This window comes from Panicum hallii, chromosome 1 (assembly GCF_002211085.1).
Source record: "Panicum hallii strain FIL2 chromosome 1, PHallii_v3.1, whole genome shotgun sequence".
Lineage (NCBI taxonomy): Eukaryota > Viridiplantae > Streptophyta > Magnoliopsida > Poales > Poaceae > Panicum > Panicum hallii.
In genome coordinates, this window is record NC_038042.1 from 2579333 (window position 1) to 2604216 (window position 24884).

At 43.8% G+C, this 24884-nt stretch overlaps 3 protein-coding genes and 3 long non-coding RNA genes across 9 annotated transcripts; 4 read left to right on the plus strand and 2 right to left on the minus strand.

Moving 5' to 3' along the window:
• Positions 1-5700: 5700 nt before the first annotated feature.
• On the minus strand, positions 5701-8549 carry LOC112879365. The gene is made up of 5 exons (XM_025943605.1): positions 8396-8549; positions 8144-8259; positions 7405-7490; positions 6210-6297; positions 5701-6058 (listed from the first exon to the last, which is right to left on the minus strand). Exons 2-5 carry the CDS (start codon positions 8217-8219, stop codon positions 5838-5840), a joined length of 471 nt encoding a protein of 156 aa, XP_025799390.1. The 5' UTR covers positions 8220-8259; positions 8396-8549; the 3' UTR covers positions 5701-5837.
• An 828-nt stretch (positions 8550-9377) lies between these two features.
• Positions 9378-14154, plus strand: LOC112893885. The gene is made up of 12 exons (XM_025961411.1): positions 9378-9714; positions 9812-9941; positions 10346-10429; positions 10525-10641; positions 10756-10953; positions 11035-11238; positions 11323-11810; positions 12493-12592; positions 12764-12823; positions 12896-12988; positions 13070-13189; positions 13444-14154. Exons 1-12 carry the CDS (start codon positions 9650-9652, stop codon positions 13810-13812), a joined length of 2028 nt encoding a protein of 675 aa, XP_025817196.1. The 5' UTR covers positions 9378-9649; the 3' UTR covers positions 13813-14154.
• Positions 14155-14687: 533 nt separating this feature from the next.
• Positions 14688-15793, plus strand: LOC112883402. Of its 3 annotated transcripts, none has more exons than XR_003226839.1 (3): positions 14688-14824; positions 14900-15072; positions 15481-15793. It is a non-coding gene; the product is annotated as an uncharacterized LOC112883402 (long non-coding RNA). The 3 variants fall into 3 exon arrangements; XR_003226837.1 differs by having other exon boundaries at positions 14696-14829; positions 14925-15072; XR_003226840.1 differs by having other exon boundaries at positions 14728-14829.
• LOC112883375 (tyrosine-sulfated glycopeptide receptor 1-like) lies at positions 15150-24858 on the minus strand. Its single transcript, XM_025948673.1, has 2 exons — positions 22700-24858; positions 15150-18508 (listed from the first exon to the last, which is right to left on the minus strand). Exons 1-2 carry the CDS (start codon positions 24127-24129, stop codon positions 15448-15450), a joined length of 4491 nt encoding a protein of 1496 aa, XP_025804458.1. The 5' UTR covers positions 24130-24858; the 3' UTR covers positions 15150-15447.
• Positions 18009-19550, plus strand: LOC112883385. The gene is made up of 2 exons (XR_003226831.1): positions 18009-18834; positions 18965-19550. It is a non-coding gene; the product is annotated as an uncharacterized LOC112883385 (long non-coding RNA).
• On the plus strand, positions 20069-22460 carry LOC112883417. 2 transcript variants are annotated; one of them, XR_003226844.1, is made up of 4 exons: positions 20069-20167; positions 20990-21759; positions 21951-22119; positions 22201-22460. It is a non-coding gene; the product is annotated as an uncharacterized LOC112883417 (long non-coding RNA). The 2 variants fall into 2 exon arrangements; XR_003226841.1 differs by having other exon boundaries at positions 21951-22460.
• Positions 24859-24884: the final 26 nt, after the last annotated feature.

A 24884-nucleotide genomic window follows, 5' to 3' on the forward strand; every position in this document is an offset into this window, starting at 1 on the left:
TGGTCGACGGTCATCCATTGCTAGAAAATATACAATTATCAAAATATACCGTTTGCATAGAGCCATAATAAAAAAAACTACATGGATCATGGATCTCTGTAAACCCATAAACCTAAAATACATGCTTTCCTATAAGCAACATATTAAAAAGTATATCAAAAGTTAAATGAGAACAACATCTTACCTCTAGCAGTTTCAGCAAAGAGCTCCATTTTTCGTTATCAACATGAAATACAGAGCAGGCTGATTGGCGTGCTGATGCAACGGTGGCAAGCAGCACGTTGGGGGTGCCGATCATGAAGATCAATATAGGCTAGGGGTGCCGATCATGAAGATCAATATAGGGTGATCAAGTAAACATTCGAATGCATGAATGCAGACAAGAAAAAAATAATAAAACATTTGAATGGATAACAGAACCTTACCTCTACAAACTTCTGCGCACCATTGCATCCAGCAACGAAATAACCAGCGTAGCTTAATTCGCACCTCTAGGGCCGGCTTCTAGCTGGACAGGGGAGTTAGTGACCTCCAGGGGCTGATGACCATGGCACTGTGTGACGTTAGAAGGGACAGGGAGAACGGGAGAACGCCAGACGACCAAGGAAACGCGGACGATGTGTTACGCCGATGACCTAAGATATGATTTCAACGCCATGATGAATAACACCTCCAACCTAACTAACAACATAAAACTGCTATCACAACAAATATTGGAACATGGGCAGGAGGCATAACTTGATGTTGGATGCGACGTCCTGTTGGATGGCTTCGGCGGAGAGGTCCTATCTTGGAAGAAGAAATTAGATGGTACCAGCTTCTTGGCGCGACAGTGGCAACAATAGAGTGAATGATTAACCCTAGAGGTGTATGGATTTATAAGTGCAGTGATAGAAATAGAGTGAATGATTAACCCTAGAGGTGTATGGATTTATAAGTGCAGTGATAGAAGGTAGAGAGACATCATGCTTTTGAAAAGACTTTCTGTGGCAATAAGGACACCTGTAATTAGCCTCTTGATTGATTGATGGCGATATCTTGATTTAGTATGAAAGAATTTATACTAGTTAATTTATGCCCCTCCATCTATACTACTTTATTTTCTATTTGTCCGTATGAGTGATTCGTAAGTAAGGAAAGAAATATTCACAAATCGAGTTTGTGCATAAGGAAAGAAATATGCAGGGATCAATTTTCTCCCTTAATTGTGCGCATGTTGATGTTGCAATTAGCCTCTTCATTGATTGATAGGGATATCTTGATTTATTTAGTATGGAAAGAATTTATAATACTTAATTTATGATTCTCCATTTATACTACTCTATTTTCTATTTGTGCATAAGGAAAGAAATATGCGGGGATCAGTTTTCTCCCTTAATTGTGTGCGTGAGTGTGCCCCATGCGGTGGGTACACCGGGTGAGCATGTAGAAGGCTTTGGTGAAAAAAGTTTTAGCTTTTGGGTAGAATCATTTTCGTTCTATCAAAAAATAGGTCTCCACCCTCTTTCGTCAAACCTTTTGGCCTGTCAAGTGGATGAAAGTGCATCAAGTGGGTTTTGGTGTTGATGACATGTATAATTAAGGAGCTAATATGATTATCGAGCTATGGACAGGTTAAAGTTCAGTGAAATGAAATATTTGCGTGAAAAGACGTCAATCTACTTAAGACGGTGACGGACCTCAAAAGAAGATCTTTATTTATTTTTCTATTTTAAATTTGAGAATATGAAACACCGTACTATTAAGAGCGATGCGAATGAATAGTTCGAAGATATCAAAGTGCTTAATTGAGATGCTAACTACCCAAGATAGATATAAAATTACACATTTGTGCACTTAGTTTTCTCACTGACTCACATAAGTTCCGACCATGGATCGGAAGTTCCAACCCCTGCCGGAAGTTCCAACCCCTGTCGGAAGTTGCTTGAAAGTTCCGACAGGGGGTTCTCGGCCGGCTGTTTTTAATAGGGTCGGAAGTTCGAACCTCGGGTCGGAATTTTCGACAATCACTTCTTCTGCGCACTAACGGCTAGTTTTTGGTGTTCGGGTATTTATACCCTGAGCTACTCATTCATTTGCGGCTGACCTAACCCGAGACAAACACCTCCAAGAATATCGAATACTCCTCCCAATCCTTCCAAGAGCTAATCTTTGAGTTGATTCGAGTTAGGACTTGGGTAAGAGCAAGATTAAGGTGAGAGGTTTGAGCATTTGAGTAAAAAGGCAGCCAAGTTCATCTCAAAAGCACTTGAAGCATCTCCATCCATCGATTCGCGTTTGTAACTCTTAAAGCTTGCTTCTAGACGGTTAGGCGTCGCCCGGTTGAGCGCCCTCTCGTGTGTATGCGCCTCGGGAAGTTAGTATTACCATCCTTTTTGGATTTCATAAGTTACACAATCCTCATTTATAGTTGATTGAGTAAGGTAAAGGATTAGTGGAAGATCCGGCTCTTCGTGAGCTCCTCAATGGAGACGTAGCTTTCTTAGCGGGAGTGAATTTCAGGAATAAATCTCTTGTGTCTTGTGCTTATTGCATTTATTTAGTTCTAGTTGACCTAGAATTTATTTTGTGCCGATCTACGTACTCAAGTTGTTGTGCTTGCAAAGATCACTTGCAGAAGTCTTGTAATATCATTGCGCAATTTTTGATTCAGCCAAGTTCTATAGTTTCAAGTTTAATTTTGAATTTTGTATAAAAACTTCCCTTTATCGGAAGTTCCGGTCCTGTGTCATAAATTCCGACTTATTGTAACTTCCTATACAGGGTCGGAAGTTCCGACAGGTTTAACCGCTGCGAAGATTTTTCAAGAATTTTCAGATACGCCTATTCACCCCCACTCTAGGCATCACCAAGATCCTTTCAGCGGAACCTCTGTGAGGAATACGGTGGGCCTAATCTTGGTGAGAAAGAGTTTTAGTTGTTTCAACTTTTATTAACTATAATTTGGATGCATATACCCTGTTCTTGTATTGCACAACAGTCTTATACTTGGTGGACCCCACAACAGTCTTATACTTGGTGGACCCCCAATACACTAGAGCAAACTTCCGCCGGTACTTGGGATAGTATCACAGCGCCACACGGTACAAGCTGCGCTAGAAGTGGACGGAGACGACTACGCAAACATTGCTTCCTCCAAGGATGAGGACACCAGTTATGACGTGCGAGCTAGAGAGGGCACTGTAGTGGAGATCATACACATCCTTGATAGAGTGGTATGCACTAACTTCAATTCTGTACTTTGGCTTAACATGTCTCCTTGTTACATGAGCTCACTTTTTTACTATGCAGGGTTCTTCGGTTATGCAGTCTATGCATGATATTGACAACACTCTACGCTAACCAATTGACAGTCCGAGCAATGAGGTGCGCATGAGGGAGATGTTGGAGGTTTGGAAACGTAATTCTTTTTGTTGTAATTACAAACACTCGCTAAATTTTATATTCGTTGTGGCCTTTCTTGTAGAAGTTGCAGAAGCATCTCCGTATAGCTGCTGCTCGTTGCGGATACCGTTGCGTAGTGCCCACCAATGTGGCAGTGCCTTACTTATCTCACCGGTCTAGAGCCTCCACAGTCTCAACTGCAACAGCATCGTCATCCCACAGAAGCGCACATCAGTCCGCTGTGGCCAGCTCCTCACGTACAGCCACTTTCAGCGACCACCAAGATGACGAGGAGGAGGACAACGACGAGGAGGAGGCCGAGGATGATGATGCAAACCAGCCGTAGGACTACGACAAGATTGGAACTTCGCAGCTACAAGATGCTCCTTGCGCTACTCAGCCTACGCCTCGTTGTCGTCGTCCCCCTGCTTGTCACATGTCAGGCACCGACACACTTGGCAGGGGTAGGAGACGGTCTAAGAGGAACTAATACGTGCTTTTCAGTAGTTGATCATCCACTTATGTGTTTCTGAACTTATGTGTATCTGTGAATGCTTATTCTTGAACCTTAGTTCTTAATGTGAACTTAGTACTTAGTTGTGACCATGTTCTGAATATGGTGATGTGTTGTTTCTGATCATGGCTTCTGAATTTTCAAAGGTTTGCAGCACGGTGCCAAATGACACGGCGTCGTGCTAGCACATCACGGCGCCAGGGCCTTTGGCGCCAAGCTACAGAAGAGGGAGGAGGAAATGGCAAGAGGGAGGAGGAAACGGCTGAGCAGGAGTTAAGTCCAGCGCACGGCGCTGTGGCAATTGACGCCTCGTATCAACAACATGGCACCGTGACCTTTGGCGCCATGCTATTCGCCCTCGCCATGGTGGCGACCCATGTGAAAAAACACGATGGCGAGGGCCAAAAGCACGGCGCCAAAGGTCACGGCTCCGTGCTGTTATACAATGCCGCCATAACCTCTTTGGCGTCGTGCTGAGGGTCCATTTCTGCGAATTGTTCTGCTAGGGATCCAAATATAAAAAACTTATGGAAAAAGGGCTAAAATGCAAAAAATATGGCTGACTAGGGCGCGAGAATTGATGCCGGGAAGTGGAGCCACTTTTCGCAGTACGGTGGGGCTGACGCGTGGATCCAGTAAGATGCGTTATTTATCTATTTTAGTTTAATAATTGAGTGTACAATTACTTAATAATTAGAAATGTTTAAATTGTTGCCATCAGAAAATCCCCATCATTAACACCTACTTTCCATTTATCATGAGATGAAAATGAAACCTTCTACCATATGAAGATCATAGACTTTCATCCGAGATTTCGACCTTCAACCAAGCCAGCTCGATCCAACTCCCCTCTTCTTTATCCTCAGGATCTTACTAAGATCATACTGGATTATTACAAATTGGTAGCCTAGAAATTCTTCATCATCAACACCTACTTTATCTGTCATGACATAAAAAGAAACCTTTAGATTCTCTCACAAACTTTCATCCTATTTCGATTGTCAACTGCCATTGCCACCAGCTTGATCCTCCCCTACAGTTCTTTTGCTGGATCATATTGACGTCTTACCATATCACAATTCACAAGCCATTAATTGCTAGATCAACATTGTTTCATTTGTCATCAAATAAAACATGAACCTCCAACTTTTGTAGAAAAAAAAGTAACTCAAACTTTCATCTGAGAATTCAACCTTTAACCATCAAGGATCTTACTAATGTCTTTGCCAAACCACAGGCCACCTAGTAGCCTAAAAAAATTCTTCATCATCAACATTTACTACATTTTTCATGAGATGAGAAGGCAACCTCCAGCTTATGTAATTTTTTTACAAGTTTTCTACACGAGATTTTGACCTAGATCCTACTTCTTTTTTAAAAAAGAATTGTCTGTAGCCTATGCATAAACGTGCAGCCTTCTTTGGATCCTACCAATGTCTTTACCATATATATCACGGACCAGTAATAGGCAGGAATTTGTCCAGCATCAACACGCATTTTCAGCTGTCCTTAGATAAAAAAGGAACCTCTAGCTTCTATAAATCACAAATTTTCGTCCAAGATATCGACCTTCAACGGCCATCTTGTCAATCTGACTCCCCTTGTGTGGAGAAGTTGGTGGAGAAGTTGTTGATCTAACTCTCCATATGAGATTGGGTCGATCTAACTCTCCTCCTAGTTTTCCTCTAAATCCTACTAACGTTTTACCACAGATCACATGCCATTGATAGCCAGAACTTACTTTCAATTGTTCAAATGTCAATGCTTTTGTTTTTAATCTAAACATCACACATTCAATCAAATGGCTAAAGTTTCTACTTCTCGCTATCATTTCTCAAAGAACAATTCTCAGTCTTTCGATACATTCCCTAGCCGAAATGTCTCCGCATTACAACATGCTCTTCTCTGTTTTGTTTTTGAACAACTGAGAGGGAGCAAGTTATTGTGGGGCCAGCCCGTTCTCATAGTCACTACCCCTCCGTGACCCGTTCTGCAGGTTCCTCTCAAACTCCCTCAGGTAATCCAGGAGCAAGACAATCACATAGAGGATGAACCCACCGGAGGAGTTGCTGCCCCCTCCGCCTCCTCCTCCTCCACCGCCACCGAACCGGAACGGCGGGAACCCGACACCCCCATCATCAAGCCTTGGCTTCACCTTTTCTGTAATGCAAGATCATCATCAGATGAATAAATTGGAAGGTACGAGCCAATTAATGCTAGCACAGCTTTGCTGTACACTGATGAGACTTCAATTCTGCAACGATGGTAGGGCAGACACCTTAACAAGGCTTGTACAGATGGCTTCCATTACCTTTCACTGAACCTGATGGTGGAGAGGTAGGTCCTGAATACGATTTGCGTTGCGCGGTTTGTGTCTGGTTTGCACAGCAGGTTATATTCTGCAGAGAAATTTAACACACGCCTCTGTTAGTTTATTTCAGATTTGCAGGTTGCAGCTTAAAAAAACTGGAAAAAAAAATCGTGCAATCAGGTGTGGTTACTTGTAAGATATAAACCACAAGCTTCAGCAGCTTTAAGGAAGGAATTTCAAATTTAATCTTCAGACTCCATTATAGCAATAAGGAAGGAATTTCAAATTTGTTTTATTTAGAGATAACTGCATTTCCTGCCTTGAAATTCAAGCTAGATCCAAAGTGAACCTCGAAGTTCAAACATGCAGCACTCTTTGGCAAAGTTTCCATATCCTTAGTTCCCTGGGTGATAGATCCAATTTCTAATTGAGATGCGTTTTGTCACATTCTGATTGGAAGGTTTCCAAATTTGTAGTGATGGCCGGAATGTTTTCCCCATCGAACTGTATGCTTTTACCAATAACTTACAAACAACAATTATATGCCATTACTTGTAACTCGAAAACAACAAGCTTACTAAGCAGCTTTGTCATTTCAAGTTTGATCACCAGAATTCTGAGGTTTCCAGAACTGTCTTTTGTATCGAAACAGGTCCTGGTTCTGTCTAGAGATAAATACATCTCCTACCTTTAAATTCAAGCTAGGTCTAAAGTGGACTTGGAAAGTCCAAAATAACTAGCCCTTCACTTATTTCCTTTCATCTACCCAGGTCTGTATTCTTTATTTCTCAAGCAAAAGACCCCCTATCCCTAGCTCCCAGGTGTGAGTGTGTGACCGATATGGTTTCTTTATGAGGCACTGATGTCACATTCTGATTCCAAATCTGTGATGATGTCTGGCAGTACTCGCTTCAAGAAAATCTCCTTAATTCTTGCAAATTCAAGAAATCTTAAAGGCTCCATATTTATTAAGCTCATCAGAAATGAAACAAAACTGTACACTGTTTTTTTTTGTTGACGGCCAAAACTGTACACCATTTGATCAAGATACAATAGGAGGAAAGCAGACGAGCAAGCATGTCACAGCCATCTAATGCATGTTATGCTTTGGTATAAAAGCATGTCATGGGCTCAGAGCCATTCTAAAGAAAACTTTTGCTGGATCACAAATAAAAAGCATGTAGGCGTGTCTTACCATAGAAGCTCTAGCAGAAATTTTGGAGCCGCGTATAGCCCTGTGAGACTGTGAACCGCATAGAGATCGTTCTCCCCAGCATTGTCCTATATTGAGCAATCAACAATGAGAGTTCTGCATGATTTTTGGTAAACAAAAGACATTGACTATTCTAAACAGCAAATACACGATTATACCAACAATAGTACAGCAACTATCTGCCGTGATTCTCAAAATGAACTAAAATTGTTGCAAGACAACCTGCCAGCAAAGCGCTCAGCTCAAACTCTCCATACCAAGTTTAGCACTGGACAAAGCCTAGATTCTAGGTAATATTAACAAGATGCTGAAAATGCTATTTCTTTTCGAAAATCCTCCTTCTGAAGTCAAATTTTCGCGCAATGTTGTTGCTAGTCACTGCTGCAGTACAAGTAAATAATTCCATCTAAACCAATTTCCTATGCAGCTACAGCATTATCTCCTTATTCTGAATACGAGCAACAGTTTGACAAACACATGTTTCCTACGAGTGAACTCAGAGTGCACACCACTAGGAGGTTACACAACCGTTAGTAAGGGGTTTAGCATTTCGTCCATGTACCTAAGCAATGCTCAGCAAATGGCAACACTTATTTTCTTTTCCTTTGAATAAACAAAAATTCTTCCTTTTTTTCCCAAAAAAGAAGATAAAATCTAGTACAGGCAGCAATTCGTGGATAAGACAAAAACGACGCCGAGGTTAATAATGAACAGCACAGACCTCCTCTAATCCCCTGGCGTGCGACGCGCAGCGGAAGAAGCGAGCTCGGAGCAGACGCCGTCGCAACCGGAGGCATGGCGATCACCGCGAAGATGCTGGTACCAGCCTGTAGTGGCCTGGGCGACGAAGAAGAAAAATGGAGCAGCTTCAGACTTGAGAGAGGCGAAAGCAATTACGTGCGCGTACAGAGGAATGAAGAGGAGAAAGGAGGACGAACGAAGCCGAGCAATGGGAGGAGGGGAGCGTGGCTACCTTGCAGCCGCAGGTGAGGGTGCCCTTGCGGTTTCCGATCCACCGGGCCACCGGGGGAGAGTGGTGGAAGAACGGAGAAGACTGGGAGAGGAAGGAGCTCGGGCGATGCCGCAGTGGCGGGTGGCGGTGCGCAACAGTGCAAGCAAGTGTGCGAGTGACGAGCGGCTAAGGTTATCCGCTGTACTGTTACCGGGGGGCCCACTTGGAATTAGCCACAGCCCAACTGCCAGCCCAAGTAATAAACCACCAGGCAATTGGAAAGCCCAGCAGGCCGTCGGCAATTCTAAACCCTACGATGTTAAACTTCTTCAGCATGATACTTCAAATTTCTAGATTAAACTTTTAGATCTTTTACCATTCTAATACCGTGGCAGGTTTTCTTGATGAAATTTAATGAACACCGGTATGCACTTTTAAGGCTTAGCAGCAGATCAGGTGAAAAAGGGTAATATCGAAAGCTTGAAAAGCATATCTCGTGAAAATTATCCAAGTGTTAGAAAAAAAATAAAATTTCATATATAGAAGTTATAAAAAATCTTGAAAAAAACATACCATTCAAAATTATGGTATAACCCCAACAAAATTTTAACTCCGAACTCCACGTTACTTGATTGATAAAAAAATCACAAATATCGAGTTTTGGTAGAGTTGAACCTTTGTCCAACATAATTTCCATACTTTAGCACTTCTGTTGCATTTATTTCTACCGAAATAAGATCTTACTTGCATCACCTAGGCTTATAGATTCGTAGTGTCAGAGCTGATCACTTGTTTATATGGTCTTGATATGTAATTCACTCGGACAAATTTATACGATCTTGACCGTCCGTTGCATCCTCTTGTTTAGTCCAGTTCAGCCAGAACAGCCGTCACCAGCAAGATCCACCACAGTCGTCAGCTCACTCACCAGCGTACTCGCCCCCCACTACTCTTCCTCAACCTCCATCCCTCGCGGTGGCAGCGACTACGCAGCCCGCACGCCCGCACGCCGCGAGCATAAAGCCCCTCGCGCACCCACAAGCCCTTGTCGTTTCCATCGTTCCAAATTCAACGCCGCCCCTACGTCGACGACGCGGCACCGGCACCTCCCGGGCCCGTGAGCCATCAATTCCCTCCATTCCTACCCCCCAAATTCTTGCTTCGCCGATCGAGGGGGACGCGCATTGCCCGGCATTCGCCTCCGGTTCCGCGGAGGCCTCGCCTGATCAGCTCACGGCGGCGCCCGCGGAGCGAGGGTGGAGGGGGAGCGGGCCCATGACGTGCGCGCGCGCCGAGGACGCCGTCTCGCCCGCCGACGACGACGTGGCGGCCGCCCCGGTGTGAGTGGGATTCCCCTTCGTCTGATTTGTTTGTTGCATTCTTGCTCGCGCTGAATCTTTCCTGGGTTATGCGAATGCCGTGATTTCTCTGTTCCAGAGGCGGCTTGATCCAGAAGGCGGGTGGCGGCGGCCGGAGATCGGGCGGCCCGGGTCGCGCGCTGCAGCGCTCGGCGCATCTGGCAACGGGGGACTGCGACTCGCCGGCGCCGGCGGCTAGCTGCTCCGGGGTAAGCTCTCAGTTGACTTGCTTCTTCCTCCTATTAGCCCAGGTTTACCCTGCACAAAAATCACAATTTTTGTTTGGATTCGGTACGACATTGTCGAGAAAAAAGTTAAAAGTTATTTTTTTCGGTGGACAAAAGCGAAAATTAACGGCGAATGCAGCAAAGCTTGTGTCTTTTGCGGGTGCCGTGGTGCGGAGGGCACTGTCCGCTTCGGCCATGCTGTGTGCTCCCCTGCAGTCTCATGGGGGACCCGGATGAACTGTCCCTTACCTCTCTTGTCTCTACTTTCCATTAATTACCTCACTCTGTTTAGTCAACCAACAATCTTGTTGCTTATTGGTTCTTGGATTGGTTTCTTCCGATGGAATTAATGCCCCAGTGATTGTTTTTGGTTTACTTCTTTGTAGGATGGTATAGGTAAGAGCAATGGTAGTGGGAAGAGAGAAGATAGCCACAGGATGCGGCAGTACAGGTCGCAGCTTGAGCAGGAAGTGGGTGATCCTCTTGAACTCTGTACTTCTGTTTGTTTGCTATACTGTAATGGTGTTGCCTGACGTGATTTACTAACCCTGAGAAAATTGCGCAGGTCAAGAAATTGCAGAGGCAGCTGGAAGAAGAGGTTGATCTGCATGTGGCGTTGGCGGATGCTGTTACAAAAAATGCTGCGCCTGTATTGAAGTCCTCTGTGAAGCTTCCACACAAGGTGCATGGTTTGCATAATCCTGATGATTAATTTGACACGTTTTATTATTCAGTATCATCTCCTAGCCAGTTAATGCATTCAGTTACCACGCATGTCAAATCTTTCATTCTGCAGGCACAGGAGCTACTAATTAGCATCGCCTCCTTGGAGAGTACCGTTTCAAAGCTCGAGAAAGAGTTAAATGATCTATACTACCAACTTTGTCATGAAAGGAATGAACGGCTACTTGCTGAAAATAATAAAGGATGCTTGCCATCTACATCCTCAGATGACCACCAGTCACTGTCAACTTGCACGTGTACGTGGGAAGAAGTAAGTATCATCTGAGTAAATATTACAATGCCTTCTTTCTGCTATGGGAACCATTTACATTTTTTTTATTACCAATTTTAGCACATATCATCGTTGAGAGATTTGAAGTTTGGAGGATCTGAGTCAATGAGGTCAACGCGTCAGGACTTATTCCCTGAGCCTGAAGATGGCCAGTATGTGGGAGAAGATCCTGAAGGTCAACAGATAGTTTCTTTAAACAGACTGTTGGAAAAGCACCGAGATTCTTCCTTGAATAGACTTCTTGAAAAGCACCGGGATGAAGAGGTTCTCTTTCATGCTTACCTCTATAGTTTTAAGAACTAACTTTGAAACATATCGGAGTATCGAGAATTTATTATCTTTCTGCAGATGCAAGAATCATGCTCCATGGAAAAAGAAGTCTTGGAAGATGAGAAGCTTGACATTTTATCCTTTGAACAGTCCATTCTGAAGATAACTAGCATGAAAGGAGGAAATCTTTGGAACAATCCAAATGAGCTCTCTGAGGAGATGGTCCGCTGCATGAGAAACATTTTCCTACGTTTGTCTGAATCCTCGAAGATATCGCCAAAGGTGTCTTCTGATTGTTCATCTTCCTCAGCAGAGCGTCTATCAGGTTCTACACTAGCATCTTTCTCGGATTCATCCATAATTCCCTCAATGCTACGGAGTCCTTCAGATGATTCGAACCACAATGACGAGACAATGAAGGAGGTCAGAAACTTCGATCCGTATAAAGTTAATGGAAAGGAAACCCGAAGGGATATTGGAAACTATCGTTCAGCAGCTGAAGTATCTTGGATGTCTGTTGGAAAGGATCAACTTGAATATGCATCTGAAGCTCTGAAGAAGTTCAGGTTTGCTGCTGCAACCTTGGCTAAACCTACAAGTCCACATAGATAGATCACATGTTTACAAACTGTACAAATATTAGTGCATAGATACAAAATTGTTAGAATACGAGACAACTTGAATTTTGTTTAACCTTGTAATTCCCAAAAGGAATATACAAACAATCGAACCAGTCTGTGGACTTGGATTGGGGGAACAAAAGGATGCTCTATGTACACCTTTGCTTGCAGTACGAAATTAGGTTTCAAAATTTGCTGATAACTTTTCTCTCTCATTTTGAGTCGTTAAAGAATTCCAGTCAGCATGCAATTTGCTAGCACCTGAATGCTTTAGTGAACACACTTTTCCATCTCCATTTTGGGACACTTCTTGTGGTTATGTTCCATTTTGAACTCTGGATCTTAAGAAGTCCCAGTGAAAGTTAACAGATCTTAGCAGGTGTTTGGATGAGGAGTACACTCTTGAAATTGAGAGATTATAATCCAAATCCTCCCTATTCAAACAGGAATGTATGAATTAGTGAATCCCCTACATCTCACGGCAAACATTTTATTGCTCCACTTTTTCTAATTTTACATGGTGTGGATGCAGCTGCCCTACATTCTAGACCATGTGTTAGTTCGTTATTTTGAATTTTGGTGATATTTAACCACACCCATTTTTTTTTTCTATCTCAATGTTTTGCAGATTTCTCGTGGAACAGTTGTCAAAGGTTAACCCTAGTTCTATGGATCGTGATCAGCGGCTAGCCTTTTGGATTAACTTATACAATGCTTTGATAATGCATGTAAGTATGACTTGTTACTTTAGACTGTGACTTTGCAGACAAGGGTTACATTTCTATTTATAACTGGAAACTGGAACTTGTTTCAACTCATTGAACATGTTGTTTATTTCATTTTGTGTCATGCTCTCACTCAATTGCTTACCTTTACATTTGTTTATCCAAATCCATCAGGCGTATTTAGCATATGGAGTTCCTCGAAATGACATCAAGCTTTTTTCTCTCATGCAAAAGGTTTGACCAGTATACCTTCCGCTGTTAGCCTAGGATCATACATTGGTCTGTTAACCATGTGAAATTGTTCAGGCCTGTTACACGGTTGGTGGCCAATCCATCAGTGCAGCAGAAATAGAGTTTGTGATTCTAAAGATGAAGACTCCAGTGCATCGGCCCCAACTTGTATAACTCATTTCTCCATCTCTGTCTTCACCTTTTGGTTTTATTGTATTATCGCTTATTGTTCTCTTGCTTTTTTTTCAGTCTTTGATGTTGGCTCTGAATAAGTTCAAGGTTACTGAGGATCACAAGAAGTACTCAATCGATGAATTTGAACCCCTTGTGTTGTTTGGACTTAGCTGTGGAATGTTCTCTTCTCCTGCTGTAAGTATGCCAGCTAATTGTAGTCCTATTAAGATGTGCATATGGTTCAGCAAATGCTGCACTGAATAAGTTGTTGGAGAAACTAATGGCATGCCTGTCCTTTATTGTGCTGTGCTATCCTTGTCCTAGCCAGACATGCCATGCTTCAGATTTCTTTATCCGATTTATCGTTGATCGAGTTGTATGGTTATAAGAATGCTAAAGCTATGTTCTTCTCTATATCCGCGTTGCTGAATCACTCTTTTGTCATACAGGTGCGGATTTTCTCTGCTGCAAATGTCAGACAGGAGCTCCAGGAATCTTTGAGAGACTATATTCAGGCGACTGTTGGTACAAATGACCGAGGGAAACTGCTGATCCCAAAGTTAGTGCAGAACTATGCTAAGGGAGCTGTTGAAGACTCTCTGCTTGCAGACTGGATCTGCCATCACCTCGCACCTGATCAAGCGGCGGTCATCCGAGATTCTTCTTCACAGAGGAAGCAGCGGCTTCTTGGAGTGCGAAGTTTCACTGTTCTCGCATTCGACTCGAAGTTTCGGTACCTTTTCTTGCCTGACAGCATTGGCTCCCGGAAGCCAGAAGCAAAACAATCTTACAAACTTCCTGAGCCGTGTTCAGAATAGGTAATAAAGCTCAGTTGGTATATTTGGACCATTAAAAACCATTCTTTTTGCACAGTGGAACATCAGATTGGTGGTTGTATATGATGTAAATTTTGAGGAAGTAAGGTAAATCATGCAACAAGCTCATAAGATGCGGCGTGTTTGCGAAATAAGGTTCTCTCTGCAGAGTTCGTGACAGTTTGGGGTTGTATTGGGTTTTGTTGTGTTCAGTTGTCTTTCATACTGAAGATAACATGTCTTTTTGTTGTTTATTTTTCTTTTATCCTTTTGTAAAGCTCCTTGTCTTGGTCAATTGAGCTGTAACTTTTGCAGAAATAAAGGTGGGCATAGAGTTCTTTCTAATGCTCGTTCATTTCACTGCAATGCTTTACTGTACCTTCTCTGCTATAGTGCTACACTGCTACTTCTAGAATGGAGTGGGCAATCTGCAAAATAGTGGTTAGCGGTGTTTGATGCTTATGTCTCAACAGCTCTCCTTCCACTTTAATGCATGCAGTTCAGCTTGAAAGGGATTTGCCTCCTTCCATTTGAAACTAAATATTAATATTAATTATAGAGAAAAAATAATATGTTGAAACGAAGTTTTTTGTGGTTTTCTACACCACGTAAAAAATTACAAACTGCTTTTACGTTTCTTTTCTATAATATTCGAACCATTGTATGAACGGGACGGAGATTTTCTTTGTATACAGGTTTGAGATTGTAGATTTGGTAAAAAAAAAGTGTCATTCGCATAAAAAAAAGAGAAAAACATGTAATCTTCTATTGGCCAAGAAGGCCGAGATTGCTTAATTTCACAGATCACACAATCCAACAACACCCACGTCTGGGCCTCTCATGGGCCCACCAGTTGGCCCATGTTTATTCGCTTTCTACTTTCCTAGCAGTGTGCGTTTTCGCTTCTTTCCCCGGCGAGACGAACTCCCCGCAGTCCCCGCAGCGGTGAACGGCGGCGCTGCTGCCTCTGGACACCTGCGCAGCCGCGCGGAAGACCATCAGGGCACATACAGGGGTCAGGTGACCTCCTCCTTCGCTTTTTTTCTATCCCAGGGTTTGGAGCTGAACTTTTCTCGACCCGCTGGTTCAGTGGTGGTTTCGATGCATCGATTCAGGTTCCGAGATCCCAGTAGATAGGGTTCAACATAGGGCTCGATTCGAAAGTTGCGCAATCACGCATTGGAGGAGTCCCTGGTCACGGGAATGGGGCCGTCACGTTGGGAGCCAGTGACGAACCTGCCACTTCAGTGCCGGTGACCTCTGGTTTGCTTTCACCCCCCCCCCCCACCCCCCCCCCCCCCAACTGCTTCGATCACTGAAATTTATGAGAGCGAGCTACCTGGAAGTCGAGAAAAAGTTGAATAAGACCGAGCAGTTGCCCATAATCTTTTTGTTTCTCTTTATTAATCATGCACATTAGCCCACATATAGGAAAAAATGGAGATGGATTGTAAAATTGTAGCTTGTTTCTCAAGAATCACCATGGGCAATAGTTCAGTAAAGGGGGCAAGGGAGAGGAATTACAAAAATATGGTGGTCGGTTAAGCTATTCAAAAAGAAGTAATGTTATCAGTAACAGAAATAGTTCTTGTGAAAATCGTGCATCTACTCTGTTCTGAAGTAAGTTTATGATGTACTTTATTCTATGTGGACTGAATTTTGTATCGTCAGGTTGTCGTCTATGCTGTCCAAGCAAGAAACTACTTCCTGTATTGTTGGCCTCATGGAAGGATTATGGTTGACACACTGGCAAGCAACTTCAAGCATCTTCAGCATTTGCTCCTCATACCCTGTGCCCCGGAGTGCTGAATCCAGAACTTCAATCTGCTTTCCTTCAGATCTCATTTCCAATACCCACTGAACGAGTTCTTTTGACACAAATGAGATTGGAACAGGCCGCTGGCCTGTGAGCAGTTCAAGCAGGACTACGCCAAAACTGTAGATATCACCTCTCAGAGTAGCCACCCATCCTTGCCCATACTCAGGTGGGATGTAACCAAGAGTGCCAACCAACTCAGTCGTGACATGAGTTTTGTTGGGAAGGACCAATCTGGAGAGCCCGAAATCTGCAACATAAGCTTTGAATTCTTTGTCCAGTAAGATATTGCTGGACTTGATGTCACGATGAACAATGTGAGGCTTGCAGACATCATGGATGTAGGACAGACCCTGGCTTGCTCCTTTTGCAATCTTCAGCCTCATTGGCCAATCAAGAAACAAGCTGGTATCATCATCCCTGTTGTGAAGCCAGTCATCTAGGCTTCCATTCTCCATGTAGGAATATATGAGGAACCTTGAGTTTCCCTGGATGCAGTAACCCCAGAGTGGCACAAGATTGTCATGCTGTGCCATTGAGAGTGCATCAACTTCTGCACTGAATTCCCTATCCACAAGGCACATTTCACTGCTGAGCTTCTTGATGGCGACCTTGGAGCCATGGGGTAATTCAGCCTTGTAGACTAGCCCATAACCTCCACAACCTATGATATTCTCCTTGTCAAAGTTATTTGTAGCCTTCACAAGATCAGTGAATGTGAGCCTACCATTTTCTCCCTTGCTTCGTGAAACCATCACCAAGGATTGCTCTGAATTGAAGTTGGATGGCATTCCTTCTGTAACATCCTTGTTATTGCCCCTGCTCCTTGTCATGAAACGTTTACTCCTGAAGAAGAAAATGAGGCGAGCAAGCAAGAATAGGATGGCAACCCCTCCAAAAAATACACCAAATGCAGGTGCAAAGATGGCTGTCTTATTGCGTCGTTTCTTGGAGGTCAATGGTGCTTCAGCTGAATCACAATGATTTACAAGCATGGGACCACACAATTTTGGGTTGCCATCAAAGCTAGAGTGTGGAAACGTGCTAAGCTGGCCTACAGTTGGAACAGATCCTTCTAGGTCATTATTGGATACATTGAACTTAGAAAGGAAGTGCAGATCATTCAGTGCAGCTGGAATTTTACCAGTGAGATTATTGCTTGACAAGTCGAGCACCTGCAGGTTTGTGAGGTTGCAGATCGCTTCCGGAATCTCTCCAGATAACTTGTTGGTGCTCAAACTAAGTGAAAGAAGCGCTTTCAATCGGCCAATCTCTTTGGGGATCATACCAGTTAAGTTGTTGATGCTTAGATTCAGCACCTTTGGAAAAGCACCGGGCATGCGGTATTGAAGTGATGGAGTTGTATAAACAGGGATCTCAAAGACCTTTGGTGGAATATTGTTTGTTTTTAGCATTGGCATCTCCATTAAGGCCATTGGAATTTCCCCGGTAAAGCTGTTGTTTGATATGTCTATATAGAAGAGTGAGTTTAAGTTGCTGATCCAGTCAGGTATTGGCCCAGTTAGCTGATTGTTATATAAAAATAACATCTCCAAATTAGTGAGCTTTGATAACCAAGGAGGTATTTTTCCAGACAAAGAACAATCATTGATGGAAAAAACCTGAAGATTCTCAAAACCATCAATTGTATCATCCTGTGGCATGGCCTCGTGTAAGAAGTTGTGCCCAATCAGCAAGGTTGTGAGGTTCCTGCAATTCCTAAGGATCTGAAGCGCACTTGTGATATTTGTAAGGGAGATGTTAACAAGTGATAGAAATGAGAGGGACTTCAGATTGTCAATGCTTTCTGACAACCGCCCATGGAGCCCATTGCAGGACAGCCGCAGTGCAGTTAGATTGCTACATGAATATATGCTCTCTGGAATTGTTCCAGTAAAGTTATTCCACACAAGATCTAAAGTTTTTAGATTGGTCAGTGTGGAGAAGTTTACTCTAGTGAGTGCTCCATTGAACTTGTTGTTCTTGAGGTCTATGGTTACAAGGCTTGTGCAGCTGCTCAAAGTTGATGGAAGCTCTCCAGAGATGTTATTATAGTCCAAATGAATCTCCTCTAATCTCTTGAGCTCGCCTATAGAATCTGGGATATTGCCGCTGAACTCATTCCCTCCAAGGTCAAGGGTGACCAGATTTCTGAGCTTGCTGATGCTGCTTAGTAGTGATCCTTTCAACTGATTATTCGGAAAAGAGAGGTGCTCCAATAAGGTAGCGTTGAGGAGCACATCTGGAAGAGTCCCGCTCAAGTTGTTGTGCCCAGCACTGAGAGATGTCATCATGGAACAACTACCGAGTTCTGAAGGGACACTGCCATTGAACTGGTTGTAGCTGAGTTCAAGCACAGCAAACGATGGCGCGCTGAAACAGAAGGTAGTTGGTATCTTCCCGATAAAGCTGTTATTGCTGATATTGAGCACAACAAGACTCTTTGTCACCTCCCATGTGGTGGACGGAAAATGCCCTGAAAACAAGTTACTCGAGATATTCAGTACCTTGAGAGGCCTTACAGGGGTTGCAGATGACATCTCTTTGAGGTCTCCACTGAGTTGGTTGAAGCTGACGTCAAGGACAGTGATGCTGCTGGACAACACCAATTCCAGCGGCAGGCCGCCAGACAGCAAATTGTAGGATAGATTGAGGTGCAACAGGCCAGTGAGATTGCCAAGGGATGATGATATTAATCCCTGAAGGTTCCTCGAAGCCAAGAAGACATCGGTGACCATCCTATCTGGACTGCAGGTGATCCCTTCCCATGTGCAGCAGTCTGTGCCATTCTTCCATGTCAAGGTGAGATTTCCACCCTGTGAGAGCCCGCCAAGGAATCGGAGTAGTGAGGTGCTCTCATGCTCGGTGCAAGAAATTGTGAGAGAGGGGAAGAGGAGCAGAACAAGAGCAAGGCCAATGAAAGTTCTGCCGAATCTGTTGCTGTATTTCATGTGTGAGAAGTGGAGTGCCCTCATGGCTTCTTTCCAGAAATCAGGATGGAAGGAGAGGCACAAGTTGTCTCGTGAGAGGCTATAGAGGCCAAACAGGGTCTGATGTACAAAGAGCATGAGGACAAGGAGGACAAGCTGCTGCCTCCGTTTTGTTTGATCCTTCCAAAATCATAGTCACCAAAAGGAAATCTGGGTCAAAGTTAGCTGCTACAGCGTTTTTTGAGTTCGCACCATGATGTTTCGTCTGAGCCTTTGTTGGTAAGCTTGACTTGACAACCATGCGCAAAACAGTACAATAATACATGTAACAATCGTCTATTGTGGTTTCCTTTATAAATTGTTACGTCCTGCCTTATTTTACTTCACCTGACATCATTTCTCTCACCAGCTTCACCATTAATTCAGACAAAATTTGAGCTAAGGATGTGCCACCATCCGGTGATCAGGAAAAGACATGGTTTGCGAGGCCTGAACTGGTGAGGATCATGGCAAGCATCCATTAAGAAAAGACGAGTCAAATTCAAAGCAGCCATTGATGTCGCGATCCACTTGGCTGCAGAGGGGCAAGTTGTGTGCAAGATAATGGAGGAATTGTCGCTGACTGCTCTTTGCTTCTTGACCCGAGGCGTTTACTTTCTAGCCGTTGTCATCGTACAGTAGCAGCCGCGGCTGATGTATACGTCTGCAAGTTGCAATTTTCCTTTCTCCCTGCTCCAGTGGTTTACGGTGGACATTGGACAGGACCTGTTGCTAGGGGGTCAAGGTGTATAAACTACAGAGGAATCAGCTGATGTAGACTAGGCCAACAGCTCCGAGGAAAAATATTGCATGGATTTGTTTTTGGCGGCTATTTTTTTGTTATTGTGGATGATTTTTTTTTGGAAGTTGATGGAATAACTGGTACTGTACTTTTGTATTTGTTCCTGTTACTGTAGCTATCGTCTTTCGGTGCTAGTGGTTGATATTCTGAGAAACCTGCTTTGCTGCCATTTCCCTTTTGTTTATCTGTGCTTCATTTGCTTATTTTGCACTTGCAGTTACTGAACCAATCAGAAAGTGACTTCTGCGAAATTAAAGTAGGACTCTAATGATAATTCCCTATGAGGAAAAACTACAAATTGGTGAAATTTCAAAGGCATTCAGTCCTAGAAAAGAAATTTGTCCTCTGAAAAGACCTAATTTCTTCTGGAATTTTCTATCTAAGGATTTTTCGGAAGAATAGCCTATCCCAACTTGCTTGGAACAAAAGTCTAAGTTATTGTTGTTGTAGTTGTTGTTGATTTTCCGGAAGAAATTTCAAAGAAACTTTTATAGGAAACCTGAAAAAGGAGAAAGAAAAAAACAGTGAAAGGCAAAATAATAACAGTGGCAAACCTTTTATTATAACTTGGGCTAAGCGGGCCTACAGCTACGTTATGGGCCCAAAGGTGCCGGGCCATGAGCCCATGATATACTGGGCTCTACCCAACTCGTCCTCTCACTGTTTTTGCCTTCAAACAAGCCCACAAGCCCACAACTCCTTGCCGGAGCCGGCGACGGCGAACGGCGGCGCCGCGGTCTCTCCGCCGAGCACCCGGCCGCAGCTTCAACGGTCAGTCCGGTCTCCGCAGCTTACCCTTCCGTTCGCTAGTTGAACCAGCATCCATGCGTGTTCGTAGCTTCGTAGTTCGTGCTACTGGATTTGTTCGCCCATGGCGCGGCGCGTCGTGTTACTGTGTTCTCAGTTGCGGATTAGTTCTCAGTGAATAGCTGAAGGGTTATCCCAAACCGAACTCCCGAGCGGGCATCGGAGTTTAAGCATAAAACCCAACAAAGATGTGGTCGCTGCAGAAATGTGGCAGAAAAGGGCAATGTTACTATGTTAGAACTTGGTGGTTGGTGCCTAGCTTCAGATTTAGTGCTTCTGTTGATCCCTTTTGTTTTTTGTAATTTTTTTCACTGTTGACATAGCTGGCTAGTCCTCGTTTTCCTTAGCTTTTCACTAGCTGTTGCATGATATTTACATGATTAAACTGGTGATATAACGGTCTTTTCCTCATTTTGCAGAATATGATGCATATAGGAGTATCTTTTAATACCTTGTGTTGATTTTTGAGTTAGCATTAGTTATGTATTTGGGCATTTCCCCATGCAATTAACTCCTGATAGTATGTTGGGTCCCACTCTTCAATCCAATTCTTCTTTGGTGTGGTTTTCCTAAATAACATGCTGCAGATGAGCCATGAAATGTCTTATAGATTTTCTTTCTTTGTTTCTCATGCTACACAATAATTTGGGAAAATGGAAAATGGCAATCAATGAATTACAAAAAATTTGCCTAAAATGACAATATGTCAGAAACTGTACAAAAATAACGGACTACAAGTGAATCATGTTAACTTCGTTCTATCCTAACTGAATTTTGCATCCACAGGTTGGGGTCAATACCATTGAGGCAGGAGACCACTTCCTGTATGGTCGGCCTCAAGCATGCATTATAGTCAACACATCTGCAGGCAATTTCAAGAACCTTCAGCATTTGCTCATCATGCTCCATGCCTCGTAGACCTGGATGAAGGACCTCGATCTGCTTTCCTTCTGATGTCATCTCCTGCACCCACTTCACAAGTTCTTTCGATGAAGACAAGGCCGTAACAGGTCGTCTTCCTGTGAGCAGCTCGAGCAGGACAACTCCAAAACTGTACATATCACCTCTCAACGTCGCAACCCATCCTTGTGCATACTCAGGAGGGATGTAGCCCAGAGTGCCAACTAGCTCAGTTGTGACATGAGTTTTGTTGGCAAGGACTAATCTTGAGAGCCCAAAATCTGCAACATAAGCCTTGAATTCTTTGTCAAGTAGGTTGTTACTGGACTTTATGTCACGGTGGACAATGTGAGGCTTGCAGATATCATGGATATAAGAAAGGCCCCGGCTTGCTCCTTGTGCAATTTTGAGCCGCATCGGCCAATCAAGAATTGAGCTGGCAGCGTCGTCTCTGTTGTGAAGCCAATCATCCAGGCTTCCATTCTCCATGTAGGAGTATACGAGGAGCCTTAAATCTCCCTGTATGCAGTAACCCCACAGCGGCACAAGATTCTCATGCTGCGCCATAGATAGTGCTTCAACCTCTGCTGTGAATTCCCTTTCCATGGGGCACATTTCATCATTAAGCTTCTTGATGGCCAACTTGGTCCCATCAGGTAAAGTGGCCTTGTAGACTAGCCCACAGCCTCCACAGCCAATGATGTTTTCCTGGTGGAAGTTATTTGTGGCCTTCACAATGTCTGCAAATTTGAGCTTGCTTTTTTCGCCTTTTCCTCTTGGCACTATCACTAGTGACTGTTCTGAATTAGACATCTGTGAAATCGCTTCTGCATCTTTGTTATTGCAGGGCTTGCTTTTGGTTATCAAACTTTTACCCTTGAACGAGGTGAGGAGATATACCAGAAGCGAAAGAAGAACAACTCCAAAGAACGCACCAAATGCAATCCCAATAATGGTTTTCTTTCTGGATTGCTTTGTCAAGATTGTTGGCGCTTCTGCTGAGCCACAACTGCGAAGTAAGATAGGACCACACAACTTTGGATTCCCTTCAAAGCTGTTATTTGAGAATGTACTAAGTTGGCCTCCATTTGGAATAGGCCCTTCCAGGTTATTATAAGAAATATTCAACACAGAGAGAAAGTGCAGGTGGTTCAATGCTGTTGGGATTGCACCTGTAAGATGGTTGCTGGACAAGTCTAGCACTTGCAGATTAGTTAAGTTGCAGAGTTGCAGTGGTATGTCTCCTGATAAGCTGTTGGAGCTGAAATTGAGTACAGCGAGTGATTTCAACTGATCAATCTCTTGGGGGATCACACCAGTGAAGTTATTGTTAGCGAGTTTCAACAATTTTGGGATAGCACTGGTTATCCGGTACTGGAGTGATGGCTGTTTGTAGACAGGTAGCTCAAGACCCTTGGATCCAAACGGGTTGCAGTCTTTTCTGTTGTTAGCATTGGCATCTCCATTAAGACTGTTGGAATTTCCCCTGTAAGCTTGTTATTTGATATGTCTAGATGGAAAAGTGATTTTAAGCTTTTGATCCAGGCAGGTATTGGTCCACTGAGTTGATTCGTATGCAAAGTCAACACCTGCAATTTTTCTAGCTTTGATAGCCAAAGAGGTATTTTTCCAGACAATGAGCAATTAGATAGGGAGAGAATCTGAAGATTCGGAAAACCATCAATTATTTCATCTTCTGGCATGGCCTCACCTTTGAAGTTGGTCCCGATAAGTAGGGAGGTGAGATTCCTACAATTCTTTAGGATCTGAAGCGTATTTGTGATATTTGTAAAATTGTTGTCAGCAAGTGACAGGAAAACAAGATGCTTAAAATTGCTTATTCTTGGTGAAAGCTGCCCATGTAATCTATTTCCAGATAGCCGCAAAGCAACCAGTTTGCTGCATGAGTATATGCTTTCTGGAATTGTGCCGATGAAGTTGTTGTACAGGAGATCTAATGTTTTTAGGTTGGGCAGGTTGAAGAAGTTGACTTTATGAAGTTCTCCGCTGAAGTTGTTGCCCTTGAAGTCAATAGTTATGAGATTTGTGCAGTTGCCCAGAGTTGATGGCAGCTCCCCAGACATGCTGTTGTGGTTCAAATGGAGGTCCTCTATTCTCTTGAGCTCGCCTATTGAGTCTGGGATCTTTCCATTTAGCCTATTGCCTCCAAGATCAAGATGAACTAGATTTCTGAGGTTGATAATGTGTTCACTATCAAGTATTCCCTCCAAACCATTGTTGGGAAAAGAGAGGTACTCTAGTGATGTAGCATTGAAGAGTTCATCTGGGAGTGGCCCACTGAGGTCATTGTGTCCAGCCTTGAGCACTTTGAGCATGGGGCAATTACCAAGCCCAGGAGGAATGCGTCCACTGAGTTGGTTATAACAGAGTGCAATCACAGCCAAGGCTGGCGAGCTGCTGCAGAGATGGTTTGGTATCCGCCCAGTAAAGCTGTTGTTGCTGGCATTGAGTACAACCAGACTGTTCATCACCTCCCATGTAGTTGATGGAAACTGCCGTGTAAACAAGTTGGTTGAGATGTTCAATACCTGCAGAGGCCGGCTAGGGGTTGACGGTGGCAGTTCATGCACTTCTCCATCGAGGCGGTTGAAGCTGACATCGAGGACAATGATGCTGTTGGACGACATTAGTTCCAACGGCAGGCCACCGGACAGCAAGTTATGGGATAGGTTGAGGCGCAGCAGGCCCCTGAGCATGCCCAGAGACGCCGAGATTTGCCCTTCAAGGGACTTCGATGTCACGGAGACTTTAGTGACTGTCCCATCTGTGCCACAGGCAACCCCTTCCCATGTGCAGCAATCTGTGCCGTTCTTCCATGACAAACCAAGGCCGCCATCCTGCGAGAGCCCAACGAGGAACTGGAGGAGGGAGCTCCTCTCCTGCTCAGAGCAGGAGCTTGCTTGTGGGAGAAAGGCGACAAGGAGAAGCGCAAGTCCAAGGCCTAAGTAAGGAACGGGAAATCCAGTGCTGAACTTCTTGTACGAGGAATGGAGCTTCTCCTGCATGGCTTCCTGATGAAAGAAACCAGCATGAAAACAGATGCTTGAACCTGATGCTGACCAGATAGACAATGGCCCAATGAGGAGAGAGCGTGAGGAGGAGGAAGAGGAAGGAGACAATAAGCAGCCCCAGCTTGATTCTGCCTGTTTATCTGCTGCACAGCCTTAGGAAAAGAAAATTGGGCCAAGTACTGCACGACTGCTGTGGGCACACATCCACACCAATTTTCGGCAGCAGGTAGCAGCTTCCTAGCTCGTTCACACAGTGAGATCTTCATGTTTGGATTGAGCCAGCCTGGTATAATAACCTAAGAAAAAGTCCAACCCTTTGGCGCAAACAAATGGCTGCTTTTGTACCCACCCACCCATTGATTATGTGATTGTTGAGTCGTTATATGCTACATTACTTTAGATAATTATTCCGATTTCAGATCATATACTTGCGTCATTATCTTCATTATTTGGGATCTTCACTTATTGCAGCTACTCTTCAGTGCTAATGTGGCCACTTTTGGGCCCCAACTCAGCCTGATGGCTGATACTTTTCTGGTTCTCATTTTCTCCCTCAACAAAAGTTTTGCTGACCAAAATGTGGTGTGCATGAAGCCATGTACCGATTTGTCCCCCCCTTTGAGGACCCGGTTATACTTTCTTCTCCTTGAGTTGACATCAGATGTCGGCTGGAAATTTTGAAATGTACCATATCTATATATCTATCAATTCCGTAATTGTTGAGGACCACCATCCCCGAAGGGTTTCGC

Excerpts from the sequence above, each read along its gene's own strand:
- LOC112879365 (XM_025943605.1), bottom strand. The coding sequence starts at position 8,219 with ATGCCTCCGGTTGCGACGGCGTCTGCTCCGAGCTCGCTTCTTCCGCTG. Across the intron at positions 7,491-8,143 it reads ACGCCAGGGGATTAGAGGAG|GACAATGCTGGGGAGAACGA; the intron begins GTCTGTGCTGTT and ends TGCTCAATATAG. Across the intron at positions 6,298-7,404 it reads TTTCTGCTAGAGCTTCTATG|AATATAACCTGCTGTGCAAA; the intron begins GTAAGACACGCC and ends ATTTCTCTGCAG.
- LOC112893885 (XM_025961411.1), top strand. The coding sequence starts at position 9,650 with ATGACGTGCGCGCGCGCCGAGGACGCCGTCTCGCCCGCCGACGACGAC. Across the intron at positions 9,942-10,345 it reads CGGCGGCTAGCTGCTCCGGG|GATGGTATAGGTAAGAGCAA; the intron begins GTAAGCTCTCAG and ends ACTTCTTTGTAG. Across the intron at positions 13,190-13,443 it reads GAATGTTCTCTTCTCCTGCT|GTGCGGATTTTCTCTGCTGC; the intron begins GTAAGTATGCCA and ends TTTGTCATACAG.
- LOC112883375 (XM_025948673.1), bottom strand. The coding sequence starts at position 24,129 with ATGCAGGAGAAGCTCCATTCCTCGTACAAGAAGTTCAGCACTGGATTT. Across the intron at positions 18,509-22,699 it reads TGGCTATCAAAGCTAGAAAA|TCTCACAATTTCTTGCACCG; the intron begins ATTGCAGGTGTT and ends CCTCTTCCCCTC.